General features: G+C 40.7%; 1 protein-coding gene and 1 long non-coding RNA gene across 10 annotated transcripts in view; one reads left to right on the top strand and one right to left on the bottom strand.

Moving 5' to 3' along the window:
- Window positions 1-17,653, top strand: part of LOC128338486 (uncharacterized) — a 52,445-nt gene extending 34,792 nt beyond the window's left edge. Inside the window, exon 2 of the long non-coding RNA XR_008312640.1 lies at window positions 17,287-17,653. This is a non-coding gene — a long non-coding RNA (uncharacterized LOC128338486). The remainder of the gene's footprint in view (window positions 1-17,286) is intronic.
- KCNQ1 (potassium voltage-gated channel subfamily Q member 1) overlaps window positions 1-26,392 on the bottom strand; it is a 498,864-nt gene that overhangs the window by 316,105 nt on the left and 156,367 nt on the right. For 8 of the 9 annotated variants that reach the window (XM_053280886.1, XM_053280881.1, XM_053280942.1 and 5 more), the window contains 2 exons: window positions 24,437-24,502; window positions 21,916-22,036 (listed from right to left, as the gene is read on the bottom strand). In XM_053280886.1, coding sequence (XP_053136861.1) covers window positions 21,916-22,036; window positions 24,437-24,502 — 187 coding nt within the window. The remainder of the gene's footprint in view (window positions 1-21,915; window positions 22,037-24,436; window positions 24,503-26,392) is intronic. The other variant, XM_053280897.1, reaches the window with a different exon arrangement.

Below are 26,392 nucleotides of genomic sequence, written 5' to 3' on the forward strand. Positions count from 1 at the left end.
CGGGCTTCAGGGGTCTGCGGAGTGTGCCCCCCACTGCAGCCCTGGCCCCATGGATGCCAGTTCTTTGCCAGCACTGAGTGAGTGAAGGAGGGGGTCTGTGAAGGCCAGCAGTGGCAGTGAGATGGCAAGGGGGAGGACAGCACTTACCAAAAAAATTGAGTTGCAGGCTGCCACCCATATACATTGCTGATTGATGGGGAGGTGCAATTTTGTGAATTCACACTAAGAGCAGAATCAGATGCTGTCTTGGAAAATGATAAGACTATCCCAAGCCTGTGTCCCAACCCTATCTCTGCTCAGAGAAAAGAAATGTGGTAAAAGCACAATTATTTAGTACATTTATATACTGCCCCATACAAAAAAAGCCCCTGGGTAGTTGACAATATCAAACCATTAAAACATTAACATAATTACAACAATTTAAAATACAATAAAAACTCTAAAACTGAAGCTTTAAAACTATAAACTAAAAGCCTGACTAAACAGGTATGTTTTTAGGTCCTTCTTAAAGAGAAGGGAAAATTCTAATTTTATTAGGAAGCATGTTCCAGAGTTCTGGGGCAACTCTAGAAAAGGCTTGGTTTTGAGTCACCACCAACTGAGCTGGTGGCAACTTGTAGGGGAGGAGTGGGAAGGAAGGATGCCTGACTTCTCCCATGCCTGCCAATTCTTGTCTGTTTGTGCCCCTCAAGCCAATTTTTCTCCCAGTAAGTTTTGGAGCCTCAGTGGGTAGGGATGTGCCCAGACCGATTCAGCACCTCTTTAGGGAATCGCCAAATGGGCTTTGGTGCCCGCATTCAAACCGGTTTGGCGGGGCAGGATAGGTTCCTTTAAAAAGCAGGCAATCTGACCCGTACGCTGCTCCTCCTCCACCACTTTCCTGGATGCAGTGCCCGCTTTCCAAAAGGCCGCAAGTGGCTTCAGCGATGCCACTACAAATGTACACACAAGATTGGTAATAATGTGAAAATCAGCTCAATTTGTTATGTGGGAAGAGCTGCATTGAAGCTGCTGCCCACGGGATTGAAACTCACAACACATGCACAAATTTCTGGCAGATACCTGTGCTCAGGAGGACATATTAATCAGCCCACAGCCTTACAGGTGTCTGAGCCCAGTTTTCCTTAATTTCAGAGCTGCTTCCTGAAACACCTTAAACTCAGGCCTGTTTAGAAAATACTCACCCCTGCAATGCATGCCCATTCTATATTCACGAAGAGAAAGAGGGAACATTTGAGCCCCAGAACCACTCCTGACTCCACCCTTGCATGTTAGTTCTGAGGATGATCAGAGATTCATACGGGAGCCTCATATATGCCATAGCACATGCCCTGTCACTATAATGGCCTTAGGGGATTTGCTTGTATTGATGATAATCCAAAGTCACTTTATCACATTTACTTATTTATTATTGGTATATAACAAAATCTTTAGTACATTAATGAAGGAAAGCTTTTGAAAAGAAAAGAAAATTCCCATGCTTTTCTATTAGTGGTATATCTACTGTAGATTTATCTACATATTGACCTTTATATTCAAGCATATGTCTGAAGGACATTTTCTGTATACTTATTAGGTATAAATTATACTTAATAGGTTCAGTTATTCAATAATTATGCATAGATTGTGCTAAGTGTCTTGCATGAATGTTACCTATATCAAGCAACAGAAAAATATGTATGGGCTTCTGTACAAACATATGTCTAAAAGACATTTCCTTTAAATCATGAATGCTTTTGAATTACCGTTTTAGCTAGCATAAGCTGCTAGTTTTGAAAGAGGTGGGAGTAAGGTTGGAATACAGAATTTGATCTGAAGGCATCTGTGAATATGGAGAGGGAAAAGTAAGTGAAACCTGAGCATAGTAGTGGGGTGATAATTCCCAGCCTTATAATGCAAAACAGTGAGGAGATCAAAGAGAGAAAAAAGACTTGGCTAGCAGTAGCACTGACTCCTGCCTAATTGAGGTCCAAATAAGATTTACTTTTTTCTGCCTTAGGAAAAATGCCTGTACAGAAACTGAATGAATCTTTCCGTTTCCACTAAGTAAAAGTCTCTTTCTGGCACAGTTACATTTAATAAAAAGCTTTTGATCAGTAGTGCAAGAATGAAGAAATATGTATGGAGTCTAGGCACATTTATAATTATAAGGGGACAACACAAAGCATAGCACATATTAATTCAGGTTCTTAAAAAGAGGATCATTCTGGGATCAGAAAAAATTCTTACATGGAAAACATTCTAATGCAGGAGGGGAACATACAACAAGTGTAGGCTATATAAAGACTGCACAAGAGTGTGTTTCAATTTTATTTATTTATTTATAATATTTATACCCTACTCCTCCAGTACACTACTGCTCGGGGCGGCTCACAACATCAATAAAACAAATACAATGTAAAGTAAAAGATGAATAAAGCAAGTTAAAAGAGCAGGGGAAACCACATTTAAAACTGCTAATTTAAAAAGGTTTAAATTAAAAGCTATTAATAGAAAATTAATAACTGAGAACTAAAAAACCCCCTACCAGATCTAAGCAGTAGATAAAACACTTTAAAAGCCTCTTTTAAAAGGCGTGTTTTTAATTGTTTTTGTACACATGGAGGTTCCTCATGTGAAGCAGCAGGAGGCAAGCTGCCAGCGTCAGTGGGGGGGGTCCCCACAATGCACCACGCACTTGCACGGTGCATTAGGGCACTTTTGGGGGGAGAGGCACCACTTCCTATCCCCCCACCCTCCACGATGCTGGCAGCTACCGGCAATCATGTGGGCGGGTGATTCGCCCGCCCAGAAAGAGAAGAGGGATCAACTGCACAGAGAGAAGTACTAGCAGCCTTCCTCCTTGCTTTCCCTCAAGACCTTTCTCACCCATTGTGAGCAAAGGGATTAGGGTAGTATTCGTGCTGTTTAAAGGTCATAGCCAATCACAGCTTCCCAATGTGTGCTTGTGAAAGGTAAAAGAAATTTAATTCAGCTCAGTTGAGGCTTTGTTCAATATACTAATGTCCTGTTAAGAGACAAGGGGAGTTTTGAGACAGAGGGCAGGTTTGCATAATCACCACCAATAAGCTGGGAACCAGAGGTTCAGAAAGAGAGAGAACATGCTTCTGGTGTGTGTGTGGTGTCAACCAGCCAGCCACTGGTTCCCACACCACCTTTCCAATTTCAGCCCAAGATTACGGATGTGCACGAATCGAGATTCATGTACAGATGTGAAGCACAGATTCGGCACCTTTAAAAGTGAGGAGAGCTGGTTCTTACCTGATCCTCCACTGCTCCATGCAGCTTCCTGCTGTGGTGGCACACCCTCCAGTAGCCCACACAAACTAATTCATGCACATCCCTACCCAAGATTTGTAACCTAGATTTGAAGTTGGGTGGAGAAAATGGTAACATCTCAGTAACCTGGCACAGGTACCAGTAGTTGGCAGCTTCACATCACATCAGAAGCATCCACTTGCAAGGAACCTGCTAATTGACTTCACGGCAAAAGGGAAGGCAGGCTCTAAGCTTCCCATATGACATGAGCCTTCTCTCAGCTGATGGAGGGAAGGGACCCGCGCTGGGTCCTCCAGGATCCCTTAATGTATGGTGCGAGCAGCAGTGTGGCTGCCTTCAGCATTGAAGCAACTTCACTCTGCCTTGCCCATCTTCCCCCCAACTCTCTAATTAAGTGGCTGCCAGCTACCTGGGAGTAGCTTTGCAAGGAAAAGCAGCACAGATGACTAGAGGAGGAGGGAGGAAGCAGTTTGTTCTCTTCCTGCCTCACTTTTAACCTGGGTAGCTGATCTGGGCTACCCAGGGACAGAACTTCTGCATTAGGAAGGCTCCTGGTGCCCCAGACGACTAGAGCTACCTGGAATAACCCTCTCATACTCAGTTAGCTCTGGTTGTGAAAACAGCTCTAATGTCTCTGGTTTCAGTGTGTCTCATTTTTAAGTATGTACTCTGGAGCTGCAATCCATAAGCACATTTAGCAGGAAATAAATCCCAGTGAGCAAAGTGTGATGTGCATCTGAGTAAAATACGCATACAATCATGTCACAAATCTCTTTAAATCATGCGGAAGTTTTCTGGGGTTTTCTATTTATATAATTTTCTGCTCTGGTCTTGTTTTAATATATATATGATTCTAAATGACTTATATGCACATATGCTGCTTGGGACTCACTGAAGACAGCTACTATAATTCAGTTCTGAAAACCTGCTGCCAGGCATTTTACACGCGCCTTCTTTTAACTGCTGCTCAAACACCAGTTGAAATAGGATCTGCTTTTCTAGGTTTGAACATGAATCTGCATGCACTCAGATAACAGATATAGCAATATAATGCAGACCAAACCGCAATAATATTGGTAGGAACAGGCTATACACACTCCACTGTAGACTGAAATTCATAAGCCCACATACTTTGATTTTCAACAGCAGTTCCTTTGCTTAAAGATCTATCCATGTTTTACCTCTATATATTACCCTATCAAGAACTTTGTACATACACTGGAACAAGTGGTCTAGTTAATTTAATAATCGTGTATTTATGACAATAGAAAATATGCCTTATGTACTGGAACCATTTAACAAGACACAGATCACTAGTCAGAGCTGGCTGTGAAGAGGAGTAAGAGCATGGGAGAAAAGCTTTCATATGTTGCCCCTAAGATACCTACTAATTCCAAAATGAAAAGCCAAAGATTAGGTGAAGAACAGAATCAGCTTTATTTATTCTGTGTGCAAAGGAAAGTTGAACTGCCAAAAGCACAGCAGCAATTATGAAGAATAAATCAGCTTAAAAACAGAGTTTAGCAAATGTACTGGAAAAAGAGCAGAGCTTACTACAACAAATTAGCACAGAATATAGGCACAATTTAGCAGGAGCGTCTCCTGTGGACATCTCAGCAGAATGAATGAGAACTGCCCAAGAGCATAGTAATGCTCTCAAGTGGGACTTTTGCAGGAGAATTTCCTACGGATTGTGCCATGTGTGCGCATGCACCCACATTCTTTTTGTTGTCTTTTGTTGTCTCCCCGTTTCCATTTCCATTTCGAAGTCATTAATTTATATGCTTTCTCATACAGTATCTATGTACAGGAAGCACAGACACTGGAAGGGAAATTGCTCTCTGTCCAGCTCAGCTCCCTCCAGGTGATGCCAAAGAAGACAACACAACTATTCAAATTAGTCCTTAGGTAGAAAGCGCACTCTAGTTTATTATTAAAGCAGAAGATGTGGGAGTCAGATCCCAGCTGCAATCCCAGCTGTTTTCTACATATGAATTCTGACCCCAATTCAGTAGGCTTACAATTAACCTGCCCAAATCAGATTCATGACAATGTTGTTTATTAAATCATGACCAGTGTATTTTTGGGAATTTATTTCCAAAGGTATGTGGCATGTTTTGCTTTTCCCCCCCCCGTATGCATTCTCCCTTCAATTCACCAGAATCCTAATTTCAGGCTATAATATTTTGAAAAACTGCGTTTGGCAAGACTATCAATAAGACTTGCCAGTACTAAGGCTATTCCCTTGCAATTTATTATTCTGGAAGTTTAAAGTAGCCAAGTGTCTGTCTGCTCAACTGCACTCCCATAACATGGCAAAAACAAGAAATTATATTATAGAAGTCCCATGCCAACAATGGTCCCAAGGTATCATATGAGGAATGAAAACAATGCAATATATAATATTACCCGTGAGTGTCTGTTTTTCACCTCTATACAGCCAACTGCTAAATATCAGGAAATCTTCAAGAGACCACCTATGAGAATCTGGTAAATGTCAATAACAAAAAATCAAGCCAAGTTACAAAATCATCCATAACTGATATCCATATCAAAATACATTGACCATGATGGGACAAATATATTCACATCAGTTTTAAATGACTGCCACAACTAGCTGTGCACAAAAATGGAAAGCAGTAGGGCAGCCTTTGGAACCACCTGGATAGTAGGCTAGATGCAGTCCGTGCACAGAGGTTCTGCATTTGTATTTTTCCTTTTAAATCAAAGCCCATAGATATGAAGTTGCAAATTATTTCATACTGAAGAAATGTGGATGAGGATCACAGCTGACTCCACCTCTGTAATGAGCATCTACTGTGTAAATTAAAGATAAGAAGGTAGCCTGCAGGTGAAAGCACAGCATGAACACTCAAAGGTCAGACATGCTATGTTCAATCAGACATTTTAATGAATTTCTACAGAAAACTGCTTATGTAACCAACAGCCAAGTTATATGCTTTTAGGATTTTTAAAAAAAGAACTTTTTAAAGCACTGTCATTTTTGCTAGCTTTTAAAATAAACTTTAAAAGTTAAAAGCACAATGCTAAATCTCCTTGTCTAGAACTACTACATTTATTTGCAGTAGCTCATGACTACATAGATTAAGTTTTAACTGTTATTGATACCACTATTTGTCTGCAGTTGAGAAAACTGTAATAAGTTGTCACATGATAGCTAGTTCTCCCTTTAAATGCACTTTGTGCCTTCTTATCTTTTATCAATTATATGTTTTCAAACTGAAAAGAAAGCCGCTTTATAGTAACTGTTTTATTCTTTTAAAAGGTAGAAGAAAGGCAGCAAACCTCTGTGTTCCACAATCCAACAGTTTTTTAAATAGTCTGAAAAATGTCCCACTGGTTATTTGAAAGGACAGCAATTGTGAGGCAATTCAAGCAAAGCTAGTCTAGTCAGGTATCCACTTTTTTCTGGAAACTATAGTTCAAGGTATCCTGAGGGATTCTGTTCTGCACACATGCAGAGAAAGGCACACAGATAAAGATGACAGGAACACGTTTTTCAAAGTGATTCCCCTTCCTTATTCAACTGTCTAGGAGAACAAATGCATTGTCCAGTGAGGATTATAAATGAGCACATGTCCAGCATTTAAAGTAAAAGCTTATCAAAAGATACAGTCCTAGTGCTTAGAATTGGGTCCCTTAATACATGAAGATAGACAGATACTGAAAAACAGAACTGATTATAAAATAGTTATATAACCATATGCAAACATGCTTTTAGCTAACAGAATTAATTTGTCATCTAAAGAATGGCGAGGCACCTAATTAATGTCCTTATAATTCTGAATTACACTTTTATTTCCTAGGTTTAGCACTGTCTAAGTCAAGGTTGTACAGGTTTCAAATGTTTTCTGAACATATATTAAGCCACACAGATGATGTAATGTCACTTGTGCCCCTTACGAAATACATATGTGTGAAAGACAGAAATGCTGTTTTAAATGCATTTGTATCAGTTTTTTAAATGGATCAATGGCTATGGAAGAAGGTGGATTTACATTCACATTTCAAACTTCCTACATCTTCTTATGTTACCTCCTTACAAGTGTCTTCTACTTGAGGTATATTTTAGTCCTCCATCCCTTTTCCCCATAGAGTTGTAACATTTTGAAAATAGCTTTTTAAATATTTTCACCTCTACCCTCTGTCCCAAAGTAGTCTTTCATCATCAATAAATGTGTCATCATTTACAAATGATCCCTTATCCAAATTCCTTCTCCTTTTCCATGACTGTGGGCATCGGTCCATGACCCTCTCTGGAAAACTGACAAGACAGGGAAAAGACTTGTCAATTTCACCCTGGCCTCATCAGGTTTATTTGTTTATTTGTAAAAGCAGTAGGATGTGCACCATTATGAGCACACATATACAGGCCTTCCTTAAGAAGGAGAAAAAATGAATAGGTTGGTGCTCTAACCATAAAAAGGGCACAGGATGGCGGGGCGGGCAGGCAGGCCATTCAATGCAAAAAAGAGGAAGTTAGGTAGTGTCAGACTGGTTGACATCCTGACTAAAGTCTCTGCAGACAAAAGTAAAAGTGAAGAGCAGAAGGCGGGGGTTCAAACCATGACAGTGAGTGAGTTAGGCTTGTGGGCACATTCTTGAGGATGCACTATGAGAGTACAGCGCCCCCAGATTCCATAATGACTGAGCAGGGTTAAGCTGGATGCCTCATTCAGAGGCTGAGCTTCAGGAGGTCATTCTCAGACTGCAGTACAGCCCTATATGGCAAGGAGGGGGGGTGTGGCTAGGTATTACATAACAGAAGCAACAAAGATCCCCTTTTAGGCATAGCAAAGGGAGGAATATACAAAGTAGGCACTGCTGGCCCTTGCTATGAACTGGGGGCATGTCTGGGGAAGAGCTCAAGAATGAAACTCAAGAGCTTTAGTCTGTGAGCAGGAAGTCTGCGTCCACAGTACTCAGTAAGTTGGGTAAGAGAAGAAGGGGGAAATCTTCTTCTCTCAAGAAGACCAGCAGGAGAAGTAAGGAGAGATCAGTGGGCTCTGGAAATGGGCTCTCACAAGATTCATGTATTTTCCATAGCGCTGTTTTTAAAATGAACTAGTTTAAATGGGCAATACAGGAATTCTTAAAAAAAATCTTGCATTTTAGAAAGCATTGTGCATTTTAATTGTTTGTTGTCCCTATGGTGCTACTAACTTTGGAAGCAGCAGGATGACATGTCCTTACCATACGGCATGTCTCAACAGTAGGAAAGCTTTGAGATTCTGTTGCTGACTTTTAATAAAAGACAGCATGCCACTTTGTTAAGCTTTAATACTCACACCTAAAGGATCTTCCTTGTGTATAACGGACACGGTGGATTGCTATACGTGTAGTCCGTGCAGGTTCGAGCACTGGTGCTGCTTCAAAGGGCTATGTAAAGTGACTTGTAAAAGGGAATCTGGGCGCTTTCCAGACTAGACCCTGCAATGGAGTCCCAACACATCCCTGAAGTGTGCTTCCACGATGAAAGCGCCAGGGTACTGTTCATATGTCAGATGCCTTGTTTCAAATTTAATTGCTGCGACTTAGTGCTACAACATCATTTATCCAGCATTAAAAATGTGTTGTTTTTTCGGGTTGTTAGTTTTTGCGATACTGCTCCCCCTTCAGATTTTACGTGCTGAAAGTTATTTGCCCGAACAGAGCATTTTGCCGCTTTTGAGCAGCTAGTCTGGAAAGTGCCCTGGTGAGGGGATTCAAGCAAAGGGGAATCCTTCACAAAGGGGTTCTAAAGGGTGGCTGAGGGTGGGGTGGTGAAAGCCGAGGCATCTTTAAAAGTGCTTACCAGTGTCAGCAGTGGCCGTGGTACTGCTCCTCAAAGCTGCCTAGGCCCAGTGAGGAGCCTCTAGCAGCAATGCAGCTCCACAAATGCACTGAGGGCGGGTCACTACCAGAAACATGCCGCTGTGCGCAGGCTGCTGGGAGTAACACTGCCGCTCTGCACTGGGCCCAGGCAGCTTTGAGGAGTGGTACCATGGCTGGTGCCAGTAAGCATCTTATCACTTATTTTTCTCACCACCCCAGCCCCCGACTGCCCTTTAGAAGCCTTCTGAATTTTGACCAACCTGCAAAAAATAGTCCATGCACATCCCAATAAGCCCTAGGGACACCAAATTTGGGTAATGAGTAGGTCGCCATGGGAGCCATCTACCACCCAAGTTTCAAGGCACTGGGGCACTTGGTTGATTTTTAATGATTTTTTTTTGTTTTTAATTATTTCTATATTTCTGTATATTTCATAGGAAATAATGAGGATTTGAAGTTGCCCTATCCTAACCCTAACATGAACCCCCAGCTTTCGTTTTTTTAAAAAAGCTAAGCTCTAGCCCTTGTAGAAATGGAGTTATGGAGCAAAATGTACGGTCACTATTTTTAAGTTTTGGATTCTTTGGTATATAATAACCTGTCATCATAATGAATCCCTATCAGTGGTCCCTCTAAGTATCAAGGCCCCATTCAGAGTGAGGCCTTCCTAACTCAACCTGAGCGGGATCTAAAATTAACTGAGCAGACATCAGAAAACTTGTGAGCTCATGCTTGTGCTCATACCTTAGAGCAAACAGTGAACCCTATGAGGATTCATTGTACACCTTCATTTCCTTTTTTCATTTTGACTATCATTGGACAGTGCCAATTGTCAACTGCCATGTGCCAACTACACCCCCCGCCCGCCCACCTGCAAGGCAGTGGGGTACTCAGTCTATTTTTTAAAAAAATATATTGAAGTGTTTAGATTTTTTGGTTTCTAATAACTTTTCCTCATAATCAATCCCTATAAGGATTCATTATACACCTTCATTTCTTCTGTTCATTCTGACTGCCATTGGACAGTGCCAACTGTCAACTGCCATGTGCCAACTACACCCCCGCCACACACACACACACACTGGGGAACTCAGTTTATTTTTTAGGAATTTTTGAAGTGTTTAGATTCTTTGGTGTCTTCATTACACACCTTCATTTCTTCTGCTCATTTTGACCCCACTGATTTGCGGGTGGTGGAGGGGAATTAGTATCATCCTATGTGCCAACTATCCCCCAACCCGCAAGCCACTGGGTACTCAGTTTATATTTTAGGAATTTTTGAGGTGTTTAGACTCTTTGGTGTGTAATGAATCCTCATAAGAATTCATTATGAGGAAAGGTTATTAGACACCAAAGAGTCTAAACACTTGGGGGGGGGGAAATCCTAGAACATAAACTGAGTAGTATCCCACTGCCTTGCAAATCAACTTGCACATCCCTAACAACTACATAAGGAGGAGGATGCTTTCCCTAAAAGGTGTCCCTGTACACAGTCTGGCAAGCCATTATTTCCGCAAACAAGGCATATTACAATCTGTTTGTAAAAAAATAAACTGGTTTAGGAGTTCAGCTTTGGAACACATTGATTGGCTCATGTACACACACACACACACACACACACACACACACACACACACACACTGTAAGTTGTAACAAAGCTTCATACCAGACTTAGAAAAGCCTTCAAGCTAGAGCAAAGGAGGAGTAAAATATGATTGCTAACCCCCTGGACATAATACTTGGGGGCTTACATACCAATTTTAGAATTCTCTTCTTCCATACATTCCACAAGTTTCATGCTGGGCACTACCTGATTGGCCTTGTCTGAGCAAGAAAAAATACAGCACTGCCATACTGATGAAGGAAACAGAAGTCAGGCTTTCCTAATGTAATCATACATCTTATCCAAAACAGAGAGAAATGTATTGGTCAAACTGATCAAAAGCTACTCACAAAATCAGCATTCTTTATACCCCTTGGTTTTTCCAGCTAAAACATTTTGTATTCAGATTTGCAGCTACCCAACTATTTTTCTCCACCAATTTATCAGGTTTTTAAACATATTTAGTAGTAACAGTAATCTTGATTGCAGCCACAGACCAGAAAAATCACAATTATACATATTTATTATTTTGACCTATGAAAACTACTACCATCTTATTTTCCCATGGGAGAAAACATCTAGCTTTTTTCCAAACATGTGAATATTCTTCAGCACTGAAGCATTTGAACCATTCTCTGCTTGAGTTTTCCATATTTACAGAATCCAGGCATGATCAAGGAGAAGGTACACACTTTTAAGCTCCTTTCTTTTCATTAGAAAATTAAATCATGTGCTTATTTCCCTTCCATTGAACTAAATAGGACTTGCATCACTTTGGGTGGCTTAGCTGCTCTTATGAATGTAGTTTGACAAATATCTCATCATCAAAGTTCCTATTAATTCATTTCTCTTTTCTACTTAAATATGTGAGCCAAAGTTTTTTACATGGCATGACTGCCCCCTTGTGTTAAGTCAAGTCCAAAGAATAGTGGCTTCAAAAGGTACTTTGCAAGTTCTTTGAAACCCTTGATATAATTCAGATGTGCCCTGTGAGATTTTGCAGGAAAAAATTACATATAAACAGCTGTACTATGCAGCGAGGTTTCTCATGAGCAGGTCAGAATTAACCAGCTTCACTAATCAATCTGTTTTCACATAGCTGAAAAAATCTACCTAGACAGAAAAATCTAAGCTTCATAAATGTATGATCATTCTACTCAATAACGATTTCTACCTTAATTGCATATCTGCTTAAGAGTTATGGTACTTAAGAGAGTGCCTTCTCCATCGTGAACCCTGTCACATATTAAGATCATCTGGAGAGGTCCAGTTTTAGTTGCCGCCAACTCGTTTGGTGGCAACTCAGGACTGGGCCTTCTCTGTGGCTGCCCCAGGATTTTGGAACATGCTCCCTGCTGAAATAAGAGCACCTCCTTCTCTGTTTTAGTAGGACCTTGAAGACGTACCTGTTTCGCCAGGCTTTTAATGGAAATTTTTAAATTTTAATGTGTGCTTTTATCTATTGTGATTTTTATCTGTTTTAATAAATTTTAAATGTTTTGTTTTATATTATGTTTTAATCTGTACACTGCCTAGAGATTTCTATACTAGGCGGTACAGAAATGTAATAAAATAAATATAGCCCACATCCAAAAAGTTCAGCTTAAGATCTGATGAGCTTTCCCTCTGGAGAACAAGGGCTGTAAGCAGGTGTTAAGATTCTCTAAGCGAGCAGACAATTTAGGGAACATTTTGGCTCTCTCAGAAGCATATCTTTAGCTTCTGAAATGTCTGCAGTGAAACATTCAGTACAGCTTTAGTTACGATCAAAGACCTTAACAGCTTGAGCCTACCTACTCAAGAGCCTATGCCCCCTCATGATCTGCTAGTACCCAGTGGTACCCCTGATGTTGCTGAACTATAACTCCCATCATCCTCTTCTATACTTTATTGAGGCTGGGGATGGTGGAATTTGTCGTTTAGCAACATCAGGAGTATCACAGGATGGGAGCCCCTGTTCTAGACTGAATGAGCATGTCCTTGTCACTAAGCCATCTACAAGGCAGGTTCAGACACTGACAGCTAGAGGTGCTAATGGCTGCTTCACAAGAGTGGAATTCTCTTCCCCGAAGGTTTTCTAAAATCTGAGTATCTTCAAGAAGCCCCAAAGGACTTTAATTTGGGGCCGCCTCTGACAGTTGATGTTAAATTGGTTGATTATATCTATCTGCCTACCTAGACAATGTTACCAATCATATATAAATCAAACAAACAAATAAATTAAATATACTTGAGATGGAACAGACCAGTAATTTTAGTAATCAAAGAAGCATTTGCACTACAGTATCACATACATTACATGTGGAACATATATGTTTCAAATACATTCTCAGTTATTATACCCAACTAAGGGATTCCACATCCCTTCTCATCTGATATTGCCCTACATTTATCCACCACCTCCTCAGCACTCTTACCTAAGAGCCCTGCCTCCTTCTCTTCAGTTTTCAACTAGCTCATCCCTCTGGCCAAGTCAGCAAGGGGCCCACAATCATTCCTAGTCATTCAAACAACAAGGTGGAAAGCAATGCCCAGCCACCACTGCACCATTAATACTGTAATTTAAATGTAATTAATGATCCCAAATACATAGAGTACATGCAATCACAAAGGCACTGCTTTTGCAGTTACTAGAGGGAAAGGGGCATTTGGGAGGCTCTGTCACAGATATAATGTTGTAGATTTCCCAAACACAGGCTGACATGTTGACTAAGGAAATGCCAGTACAGCAAGAGGATCAGAATAATAGCACTCCCAGGCTAACTGCACTGATGAACTGGAGAAGAGGCTGCACAGCCCTCAGGAACATTTCTTGAGTGGCACGGAGGGGCTAGGAAAGGGGAAATAATCAAAAACATGCCCCTGGTGCACTGTCGCTTCCTTAGTCAGGATGCTAGCCAATGTCTTTTACCCCCTTCTCAGTGTTAGCTTTCAGATGGTACTTCTACCCAGCAAAGTGATGTTTGGCAGACCATCTTGGAGAGGTTTTGAATTTAATTTAATTTAATTGAAATTTATTTGTTTGTTTATGAATTAATTATATTTGTGCACCGCCCCATATTTCCATCTCTGAATGGTTTACAGCAACATAAAACATATTTCAGCAGGGAGTGAATTCCAGAGTCTTGGAGTGGCAACAGAGGAGGCATGTCCTTGTGCAGCCACCAGACGAGCTGGTGGCAACTGCCGATAAACCTCTCCAGGTGATCTCAATGGACAATGGGGCTCATGGTGAAGAAGATGTTCTCTTAAATATCCAGGGCCTAAGCTGTTTAGGGCTTTTTAGGTTATAACCAGCACCTTGAATTTTGCCCAGAAACATATCAGTAGCCAGTGTAGTTCTTTTAGTATAGGAGCAATATGGTCTCTTCAAGATGACCCAGAGACCAATCTGGCTGCCACATTCTATACGAACTGCAGTTTCTGGACTACATACAGAGAGATCCTGATGATCTCTCCCAGTAGTTTCATTTATATGTTAAAAAGCATTGGAGACAGTATGGAGCCCTGGGGGAATGCCATATAAAAGTTCATGTTTTGAAGAATAGTCTCCAAGCGACACCATCTGGAATCTGCCTGAGAAACAGGCAGTGTTCCCTCTATTTTTTCCCCCCAGCTATGTGCGGAATGAGTTTTGTTTTGGGCAGCAGTATCAAGGCAGTGTGCGCGCACATGAATTCAGAATGCAGTCTTCCTGAGTGGGATCTAAAATTAACTGAGTGGTCATCAAAAAAATTGTGAGTGTGCGCACATGCGCACACCTTAGAGGGAACACTGGAGGTAGGTGCCTCCCACTCCCAACCCCTCAGACACTCCAGAAAAATACTGTGGTCGTTAGTATCGAAAGCCTCTAAGAGATTCAAAAGAACCAACAGAGGCACACTTCCTCTGTCAATTTCCCATTTGGAATCATTCAACAATGCGGTCTCTACCCCACAGCCCGTCCAAAAACCAGTTTGAAATGTATCTAGATAATCAGTTTCTTCCAAGACTGCCTGGAGCTGGGAGGCTACCACCCTCTCAATTACCTTGCCCAACTATAGAAGGTTGGAAACAGGCCTATAGTTTAACTCTAAGGGATCTAATGCTGGCTCATCCAATGCAAATCCTTATTACAGAGGATGTGTTATGAAATGCATACTTAAAACAATTTTGGAACCATACACAAGCACAATACACACAATACAAAGACCACTATCCACCAAGACTAAGCCATTTTACAGATATGCTTGAGATTGTTTTTATACGGCAAGGCTTTTGTTGCTCTTTTCCAAACAGCAGTCTCCTGTTCAACTGCTGTTCAAAAGTGACCACAAAAACCCTTCTGCACACGTGGATTTCTCTCTTGCACTTCTCTGGACAGGAGCCTAGGTTTTTGCCAGTATACAATTTAATAGCACAAGTTGTTTCCAGCTGTGATGTACAGTCTCTAAAGAATTCAAAAATGGCCCAAAAGGTCACTGAATTCTACTTTTAAAGTTTTAGTTTAAGCTATTTCAAAATAAAACTGGTTTACTATGCCTCTATAGTTCTAGAAGAAAAAAAAGTCAAAAGGTAAAATTAGGATAGGATTATGAAAATGTCCAGGGAATTCAGAAAGCCCAAGGGGGGAAAAACACACCAGAAACTGGCATGGAGGATTGACTAATGTCCTAGTATGCTTCAGATTTTTAAAAGATGAGAATGATAAACAATGACGATTTTTAAAAGCCATTTCCATTATGGCAAAGGGTGTGGGAAAAAAGCATTCCAATAATATTATTTAAATGAGTGCCAAAAATCTGATATGGACAGGATTGGTTTACATTTCTAAAATGAAAAGCAGATGGTTTCAGCATAACTGCTAAAATAACTAAAACTTTATTGCCCCTCAGTAGCTGTTCTCCATTTATTTCAATTGAGGCCAACTCCTTTGGACCAAGAGTGCAATTGCTCCTTGCAGTGATTTGCTCCTTCCCACTAAATTCAGTAAGGGATTCTGTGTTAGAAACTAGAAAGAGGCACTGTAAGCTTATCACCAGAGATGAATAAGCAATCTTGGTTGCATAATATAGTCAGGCAATGCAGCAATACAATCCTAACAAATTATTCATTTGAGTTCCGTCATAAACTGAGTGTTACAGCATTATATTGAGGACTGTAATGAGCATCTTCAAAACTGCACAAATCACAAGCAACCCACCACACAAATCTAGTTGGTGCATGGGCCAACTCCTACTGTTAAAATGAATGGGAAGCCCATTTGCGCAAGAAATCTGTATGCACAAATGTGTGAAAAGGGCTGGGACTACCAATACATATCTGTCAAGAAATCACAATATCTCACTAAAACACTCCATACAATGGTCCAGATCCTAAAAAAAAATTACAATTAAAAAACAAAAATATTTATTATTTTATTAATTAATTATATACACTGCCCCAAACTGCTGTCTCTGGGTGGTTTACAGCAACATAAAACAAACTAAAAGGGGGGGCATTGAAACCTTAAAAAAAATTAAACACCACAAGTCTAGTTAAAAAGCTTGGGTAAGTAAACGTGTCTTTAGAGACTTTTACAAGAGAATCCAAAAATGTTATATGACTAAGCAAAGGCCACAATCCCTGCTTATTTTTAAACTAAACTAAAAAGGAAGGGTATGAAATGTTGCCACAATAACACCCCTGGCAAAGAAAAGTGTTCATTAAGTCAAAACACACACACACACACACACACACACACACATATAAACTAGGGGAAAACATGGTGATCATATCTTTAATATTTTCTTTTGAACCATGGTTATAGAAACTTTATTTTTCAATAAAAGCTGGTTATAGAAACTTGATTTATTTTTCAATAAAAGCTGAAATGTGACAGAAATGTTTTAAATTATTTCGATCTCAAATGACAAAGGTGACTTCAGGCATGAATTTCATGGTCCAACCATACATTATGGTCAAATGCATATAAAATACCGAATGCATGTTGAAAATAAAAGAGATAGAGAGAAAGAAGATTCAGGAAGCGTGTGGAATTTGGGACAGAGAAGTAGGGATAACCCCTTTCCCCCCATCTGATTTCTCTGTGCTCCCAGTACCACCACCCCTGCCACATAATAAAGTTCAAAATGCATGTTTGCCTTTTGCAAACATACATTTTGAACTCAGTGGAAGGAAGGAGGGGTTTGATATAGATAAATGACAGACCAGGACAAGACAAAGCACCTCTTCCCTCCTGCCACTTCTCAACTCCAGAATCTCTCCTCCTGGAGCAAGTTTCCTTTTAAAAAGTGGGGTTGGCTCATATTATTATTACTGCAAACTACTGCTCTGAATATTGTGCTCTAAGTAATTTTTTAAAAATTAAATACTATATACTTAATATACAATACTTATTATTCTCATAATTTAATAAAAGCAAATTTCTCAACTTCAGTAATGTCACTAAAATTTGACATTACTAAAATGTTAAAATGTATTGTCTGTAATATTAGGATCATGCCTCTATACAATAGTAAACATGGGACACTATTGTCTCTTCTCATCTTCCCTCCCAAATTGCAGTGTTTGCATTTTTTACTCTGCAGGCATCCAAAACAAACAGGGATAAAGTCAGTACGTAGGGAGCTGCTAATTGTCCATGCATCAGAGGAGACTTATGCTTCTGAATAAGAAAGCAGCTGGAGTCTACTTTAATTACTTAACATCCATCAAGAGGTATACCAACTCATGGAAAACAAGGCATCTGATATCAATCTACAGCACAAAGGAAACAGCTATCTTTACTACTTAAAAGATGTACAACATCAGTATACACAGTTGTATAAAAATGTAATTGTTATTCTCTAATTTTGTCACAAATATGGAAAGAGATGAAATGCCTATGAATATGGGGGGCGGGGCTATGTCAGTTTGTCATTGCATTCTTTCAGAAAATGATTTTGATTTCAGTGACTAGAATATATTATTCTCTTATAAACTAGTGATCTTCACTGCTTGCAAAGCAGGACTACTTTGGCCAAAAAAACCCTTCAACGTGAAAGTCATTGCCCACTGTGCTGTCCTCCACACAATATTGTGCCTCTCTCAGGGTGAAGTTTAATAGAGGGGAAGGGTGGGAGGGTGGAGTTTAACAGAGACCGAGCCCTCTCTTAAAAGCTCTAGGAGAAAAACATTGGGAAGGGCTAGAGTTCCCAGCACTCTGTGCACACCTCCCAGGATGGTGCAGGGGCTCAAGAACGGCTCCATTTCCCTTTAAGGACCTCCCTGGCAGTGAACAATATGCACCACTGCGCAGTACAAACAGCCACCTCCACATGGTGCCAGGCAGACTGTGAAGAGTCAGTCAAAGTTTCACACAGGACAAATCAGTTTGGGAGCCCCACATAGGGTTGATAGGAGTCACCACGGGCTCCTCTGCCTTACAACAAAGAACACTGTTATAAACACTGTTAAATAAACAAAAGCATGAAATTAATTTCTTTTTAAATATTCTTCTGAAAATGGCACCAAAGAAGACAGTATCAATCCTGCCATTCAGGAACCTCACACATGAGAAGATAGTTGGTTTTGTCCTCCTGCTCTCAGATTATGTTTGTATGCTTGCTCTGGTTGTTGATGTTCAAATTCCCTCGCAATTAATGATAAAGTTCTCTGTGTGCAAATCAAATTTTAAATGTTGTTAGCTACACTGCAAACAGAGTTCTGGTGACAGCAGGTCAGCCATTATATTTGATCACTTGAAAGTGAATAAGCTGTATTTGCTTAGACTTTACAAGGACCTTTGGAAATAAGGGAGGAAGATAAAAGCAGGAATCATTTACAATATGAGCCATCTAGTCAATGCAAACATGGATTCCCGTACACCACGCAGATAAGTATACAAATGTTTGCTCTGGACACCATGAACCTTTAAAACAGAGCCAACTCCAAATTAAAGAGGTAAGGGAGGGCCCTCCCCCTCCCTTCAATAATCAAGTTGCCAGAAGATACAAGGGCACAACAGTGATGCTGTCAAGAATCTGTGACACTATAGCACTCACAAAATTTTCATTTCTTTGGATAGTTTGGCCTACATCCAAAGTAAGACCTGCACACAGGGAATGGTTCTGTGTGTACACAGGGAGAAGAGATTTTTGGCAACTCTCCTGTCTACAGCTGTCTGTGCTGCCCCAAAACACATCCTCATGCACAATTTAGTTGGGAAGTAGGAAACTATCTAGAATGACTAAATATTTATCCACCTTGCATCTTTTTCTCTGTAACACAAAATATGGCACAGGCCGGAGGGAATTAGTTAATAGTCACTTAGCACCATGTGTCATCCACACTGGCAGTATAGTCATTTGCATGAAGAACAGACACACGAGCACCATATGATGAACCAAACCAACAGGTGTAACTGAAAACCATCACATCATCATAGTAAGTATTACCATTGGACAACAGAAATAATTAGGATCACATAAGAGGACTTGGACAAACTGGACAAACACACATCTGCACTGAAATTCTAGTTCTGCTGTTGCAGTTCTAATAAGGTTCAAGGAAGCAGGTGAGGAGAATGAACATCTCCTTTCCTCAACTTGGAGACTTAAGAATTTTGGAGAGGGGATGAGAAGGGGTACATGTTGGAGATGTGTTTCCACAGGCACCAACACTCAACACCAATAACTGCTATTGACCTCCTGATGTCTCAAATAACACTAGGGATATTAGGAGTGGAGGCAGAGAGTATAGCACTGCCTCTTGTTTTCTTATTTCTGTGTCTTTGCTTCACGAGTCTTCTGAATGGTGGACAAATATTCTTAGGACTTCTTTGCTCTCTCTGTTCCTTCTTCCTTCCACCATGAGGTAGATAGTACAGGGTGAAGGCTTTCTATCAAAGTTTGTTACTTCTTAGAATAAACCTTCACTTGTTTTATACTTTATCAATTGTCTCCAGATCTTCTCTTTGAACTCTGTTCTCATCAAACTGGGTTTCTCTTTTAAATAAGGGGTTGATTCAAATTTCCCCCTACAGTAACACATCTCTTCATATTTCTTCCCATCTGCTTGAGGCTGCTGCTGCAGTATCATTGATACTGTGGAGCTGATGTTACACAGCCACAAAGAACATCTCTGTATAATATTACATCTCTGTACTCCCCCTCACCTTGCGAGATCAGACAAAGGAAGACCACAACTTCTGCATGAATCAGGTCATCCAAAGTCATTCGAAGTACGGTTAAGACCCCAACAACATTGTAGGAGAAGCACACTGGTGGTACTGCCCTGAAGCAAAGACAGTTATATTCTATTTCCCTGCTAAAACATACTGCTAGCACATCACACTGATCCAGGTTCCTTTTCACTTCAAGGACACAAGTGAGCTGGAAGAATATCTCAGAAGCATAGTATAGCACCATACTGCGGCCAGAGGACAAACACAAGAGCTGCAGCAGCATGAACAAAATCCTCTAGCCTCTAATGAGACTGGGGTCAAGTTCTGACATCAATCCTACTGCACCACAAGCTATGACACTGAGCCAGACTTGGGACCTTACCATTGCTGTGACAGTGTACAGGATCTGGTGATGAGTCTACTTCCTCGCTTACTTTTCTACATGTGGGCATACTTCATAAATGTGACCAGCTCATGACTGTGCTAGGGAGACCCCAGAGACATCCTTGACCAAGTGCTGTTTTCACAAGGCTGCTGCTAGCTTACTACTCCTTTTCCACTGGGACGCTCCTGACGTATTTGTGATGAAACAGACAAGCACTCACTGCAAAAGTTTCCCCTTTCTTCCAAACTAAGTGGAAACAGAGATTTTAAACACATTCCTTAATCTGATTTTTACCAGGCAAGTTTCCTAATAGTACAGTAGGTAACCAATATTTTTGCCAGGTGATTTATATTGCCTGTCAAAGAGAAGTAATTTTATGCTCTCAGGTGAAATCTGTTTGCAGATATTTTTTGCCAAGCACATGCCTGCAATTCACACAGCGGCTCTTACTCACGCCTTTGTGGTTATGGAATCGGTTTCTTTCATACTCGCTCATTTTCATGGCCCCTGGGGCATATTAACTTATATGCAGCACTGCAGTCCAAGATTCAACAGCACATTATTCTTACTGATTCCAAAGCCCTTCATTCTCTGACCAAGAGTTACAGTGTTATGCAGCTGGGCTATAAAATATTCTTCATGCTGATGTGTCTCTTATAGAGCATGGATCACTTTTACAGTCTGAACTGAAGCTGCATTTGATCTGACTTTTACATGCTAACTGGTTTACATGGATGGGCTAGATATTTTGGGTACTGGAATAATTGCATGAAGGGTTTTTTTTAACCAATGCAGCCTATTATATTTGGAATGCTACTGGTTTTCACAATCCCAGCAAAAAGGGGAAGGAAGGAAGGAAGGAAGGAAGTCAAAGTCAGCTAAAAGGGGCATTAAAAACATTTTAATAGATTCCTTGAAAAATAAATAATCACTATCAGTAATGACAAGATTTTCTTCATGCTAGGATTTGAAATCACATATTCTGTTTCTATTGCTTTAACAGCTGAATTAGGAAATGTTGAGAAGCATATATAGGCAGTGTAAGAAATAATCAGTTCTCCAAACAAGCATTGTAAGTGTAATGGGAAGTTTAGCAGGAACTTCAGCTGAAGGTCCACATGAAGGCAGGTTTCATGCACATCAGACCCTCATGCTCTGCAACAGGTTCAAACACCTTCTCTGCAATCTCAGTATTGTTTCAATGAGCAACAATGCAGGGTTTCTCCATACCACATTGTTGCTGCTCAGAAAGGAGCAGTTTTACACTCTTTCATATCTTTGACTTTTCTACACAGCAGTGCAGGCACAACCTAATGCTTATTGCTTGACAAAAAACAATTCCAGCTGAACACCATGCTTTTAACTAGCTTAAGCATTACATGCACACAAAGAGAGTATCTGAATGCTCAGTAATCAACAAAGTACATTTCACTGAAAATGTGCAGGTACCCACTGTTAGATACTGGCTAAAATGAAATTTGCTCCATGAGCAGAATGGCTGTTCTTATACCTCCACAATACCCCTTAATGATTTCAAGACACTATATGCAAACTTCTAGAAGAGGTAACTTTATACAGATAATTGAGGCAGTACTACAGTTATACTTTGGCTCCTTCTAGGATATACTGACTAAATTTGATAACCTAATTCACAAATCTGTGACTTACTGTGAGATGTGCGTTATTGGGGTCAGCAATGTCTCACCCTCCAGGTCAAGTTCATCAGCAAAGCTGTTGGTCCTAATGAATGGTCCTGTGTTTGCATCTAAAAATGGAGAGTTCCTTTTCACTGTGAAAAAGAAACAGACACATAAAGGTTAAACTGCTTTGTTAGGTATATATTGGACCAGTTCTGATGATACCTTACCAGACCACATTATTAGAAAGAGTTATGCACAAACATACATATATAAATATTGGAGGTTCAGGAGTCTGGACACAGCTTCTGTTGCTTACTTGCCTTAAGGTTTCATTATACGGCTCATCTTCGCTAATTCTTATTGGCAAATACAATGCTACACAGACTGAGATCTCATAGCAATTCTGCCTTTTACCCCAACACTGTATCTGTATCAGGCGCAGTCCATAAGAAGATATGCATAACCAAATCATAACTAAAATTTGTAACTATTTCTGTAAAAATAGAGAAGAATGGAAATGGCAGGCAGAAAAGCTTTTGAGCATAAGACCTTATCCCCATGACCTTAGAAGTGTCACATAATCCAATATAAGTTTCTTTTCATGGTTTTCTTGGTAGATGAAAAGGACACTACATCCAGCACCGAATCTAGATGTGCATGTGTGGGGGGCTGCCTTGCTGCAGGAGAGACAATTGACACTGCCAATTGACAAGACCAGGAGGGCATGTGAGTGGAGGCAGAGTCCAACTTACCTTTCCCCTGATGATAAAGAAAATTCTGTTAAGAGTGCGACTCTCCCAAATTATCTACACTGCTCCAAGCAGGGCAGATCTCCGGAGACCAGGACGATGCGTCCCAGCTTCCGGATATCCTACCATGCACCATGCTATGAGCATGGTGCATTGGGGGATACCCCCGTGAGATGAGCACTCTAGGCACCCATCTCTGTGTGCACTTGGACTGCAAGAAGCCCAAGCACACACATGATCTCAGCGCCAGGGTTAAGCACACACTTGCACCCTAAACCTCAGCTAAAGGCCGGGCTTAAAAGTGGAGTTAGGCGGGTGGGTAGCACCGGGATCCACACGGATCCCAGCACTGCACATGAGCAGCCTAACCCAGGCTGGGCTGCCATAGCCTAGTTTAGGCTGCTAGTGAGAACAGCCTTATTGTGTGGGGGCCAAATCTGTTGTTGATTTGTTTGTGTATTTTTAAAGACAGGGGCACATTCCAGCACTAGAGAAGGGAAGCAGAACTTTTATTTCATCTTCTAAGAAGTTTTTTAGGAGATTTCCAGATGGCAAGTTATTCTAACATGAAGACAAATTTCTACGATATATATTCTGTGGGAGCGAGATGATATTAAAGGAAGATACAGTATTTCTTAGTGCCATCTGCTGGCTATTTCTGACAACCCATGAAAAATCTGTTGAAAAGCTGTTCTTTTTTAAAGTCATATTGAAAAGGGATGGGTTTTCGATGGATTTTTCACAGGTTATAAGCAAAGAAATAATGCTATGTCTTTTGGTATCATTTGGATCCTACATAATAACTCTCATAGAAATTTGTGTTTATTTTAGAATAACTTGCCATCTGGAAATCCCCTTACAAAACTTTATAAGGGTCTTTAAAAAATTTTTATCTTATCCTATCATAAGCAGGGAAATAAGAATGGCAAGGTTCCTTGAAGTGCAAAATGAAATGACAAAGCTAATTCACAGCACTGTGAAAGAGTGGCACACAGCCTCCAAGTTAAACCATACGGATAGTGGGGGAATGCTAGAAAACACTTCACAAAAACGAATGGCATTGTTGCTGGGAGGCGGGCATTAGAATTCAATGCGGGATTTTTAAAATGGCATTGATGCTTTTATCCAGGTCACCCCTGCTTCAAATCTCAACTCAGCTACAAACTGACTTCATGCCAAGAAACCTTCACTTCCTATCCAAAATATTGAGATAACAATCCTGGTCCATTTTAAAAAGTTGTGAATTAGCTTGATTAATCAAATGTATGTGAAATGCTTTGTCCCCTTTAAAAACACAATATAAACTGTAAGTAGTAGTCACCTAATGGCACAGCAGGGAATGACTTGCCTAGCAAGCAAGAGGCTGCTGGTTCGAATCCCCACTGGTACGTTTCCGAGACTATGAGAAACACCTATATCGAGCAGCAGTGATATAGGAAGATGCTGAAAGGCATCATCTCATACTGCGCGGGAGGAGGCAATGGTGAAACCCTCCTGTATTCTACCAAAGAAAAACCACAGGCCTCTGTAGTCGCCAGGAATCGACACTGACTCGAGGACACACTTTACCTTTAGTATCCAAATAATACTCTGTGTTCCAAAGTAAGGGAAACTGTGGGTGTCACTCACAAAATAGCATCTATTATTCATTTTAGGTCAGAATCAAATTAAAATTTCCTGTAGGTTTTGATAAAACTGTATATATGTGGGACATCATTTAAACCCCCCAAAATATTCTCATAAATCACAATGAAAAGGATAGAGTTAAATAGAAATGGAGCAATGAGATGCATGCTTTACCTGAAGAAGTGGGAGAACTGGGAGATGGCTGCTCTGTAGAAAAGGATGACCAGGAATGTTGTCGGACTAAGTTAACCGATTAAAAAAGAAAGAAAGACAGGGCACAGGAGACAGAAAAAGAAAGAGAGCAAGTCAGCTGGAGAGACAATAATGAAACCCAAGCCATACTTTTTTCTAAGGAAAGAAGGTTTTAAAATTATTATTTGAATTGAAACAATGTGAGTAAGATGCATAGTCTATTTATTTATTTTCCATAAAAGTAAAACCAATCCAATGGGGCTTGATTTAAGCTTTTAGGAAGGTATTCAACTGGTAATATATTTCTCATTTGTTAGGTATATCTCATGTACTGGGCAGGCTACAAAGGGAAATGCTTTGTTCTTCTGTCTGTCCACCTTCCCATCATTCCTCCCCCCATTCTCCTCCCTTCCACAGATACTAAGGTTGTTCTCATAACTAAAACAGGGGCGGGAAGGACGGGTGGTGGGGGAGAGACAGGGATTAACCTACCTTCTCGCCAGATGATTGGTGATGTCCTTTTTGGTGTGCTGGCATGTATGCACATGATCCATGCTGCTCTGTGCAGCATGTATCTCTGGAGGCCGGGACTCATTTTCCTGGCCTCCAGGAATCCCACAATGCACCGGGTGCTGAGTGCAGTGCATTGCGGGGATTCCCCTGGGATTCAGGCACTCTAGGCACCTGACTGTGTGTATGCCTGGGCTGCATGCAGCCCAAGCATATATATGGCCCCAGACCTGGGGTAAAGGGCACACTTGCACCCAGGTATTGGCCTTGATCCAAATTCTACACACAAGCAGCCCTATCCAGGTAGAGCTGCCCTTAACTTGGTTAGGGCTGCTCGTATGCACTGTGTTATTCTAGAGAATTCTGTCTGCTTGGCAACAAAATTGCCACTGCCCACTATTTGGCAGTCAACGAGGAAGAATTCTCTCTTCTAGCTTTAGGTACCAAAAGGAGGCGGTGGAAGTGAAGGATGCTGCAGTTAGCATTGTGTAAGTGCACAATTAATTGCTGACTGGATAATTGTCCTGATGTGGATGCAGTCTACTGACAGCAGCGATGACTGCCCAGTCAGCAACAATGCTTCCATGAACCCATGTTCACTCCTGTTCCCAGCACTTAAAGATAAAGGCAGGAAATCCCCATTGCCCTTGATGGCCATGCAGAAGCAACCAGTGGTTTTGCATAGTTTTACCACCTCACTGGCTGCCACTGACTAAACCTCTACTGCAGAGGTAATAAAGGTTGCCTGGTACACAGAAAACTTTGAACGTTCTTTAAACGATGGACAAGAAAAACCACTACATGAAAGGTATCTTTAGAAGAAATGTTTTCTATAAGAATTCTCCTCTGCCCAGAGCCTAAACTAACTGCAGGTTTAAAGTTACCACTGCTTCCCAGTGGCCATACCCCCAATCTGTTCATGAAAGTTTGAGAAAACAACCATGGCAAGATCTATGAACACCAAAAGTGCTTAGTCTGCTTTCTGCTTCAGTGTCACCCATATAATGTCCAGAACTGATACTGCTACTCCCTTCTTGGGTACAGACTTTGGGTTCTCTGAATCAAGTAGGATAGAATAAGCTGGTTCAGTTTGGATGACATGACCAATTAGTCGGTCCAGACAACATGACCAATCTCCACTTATTTTAACCTAAATAGGAAGTTGGTAATTGTGCAAGGATGGGGGTGGGGTGCATGCTCCCTAAAACCTCGCACAGAGCCTGGCTTTATCTGAAGTTCTGCATAACATCTAAACTGGCCACGAATATGAAATTCTATTGAATTTTAACTGGTTATTTTAAATCTTCTGCTGCTATGATGATCATTGCTTTATTGTGATTTTAAACTTCCTAGCCACTCTGGCAGAGTTTTCACATGAATTGTGGGATAAAAAATTCTTAAATAAATCAATGATTGCTTAACTTTGGT

This window comes from Hemicordylus capensis, chromosome 1, assembly GCF_027244095.1.
Source record: "Hemicordylus capensis ecotype Gifberg chromosome 1, rHemCap1.1.pri, whole genome shotgun sequence".
Classification (NCBI taxonomy): Eukaryota; Metazoa; Chordata; class Lepidosauria; order Squamata; family Cordylidae; genus Hemicordylus; species Hemicordylus capensis.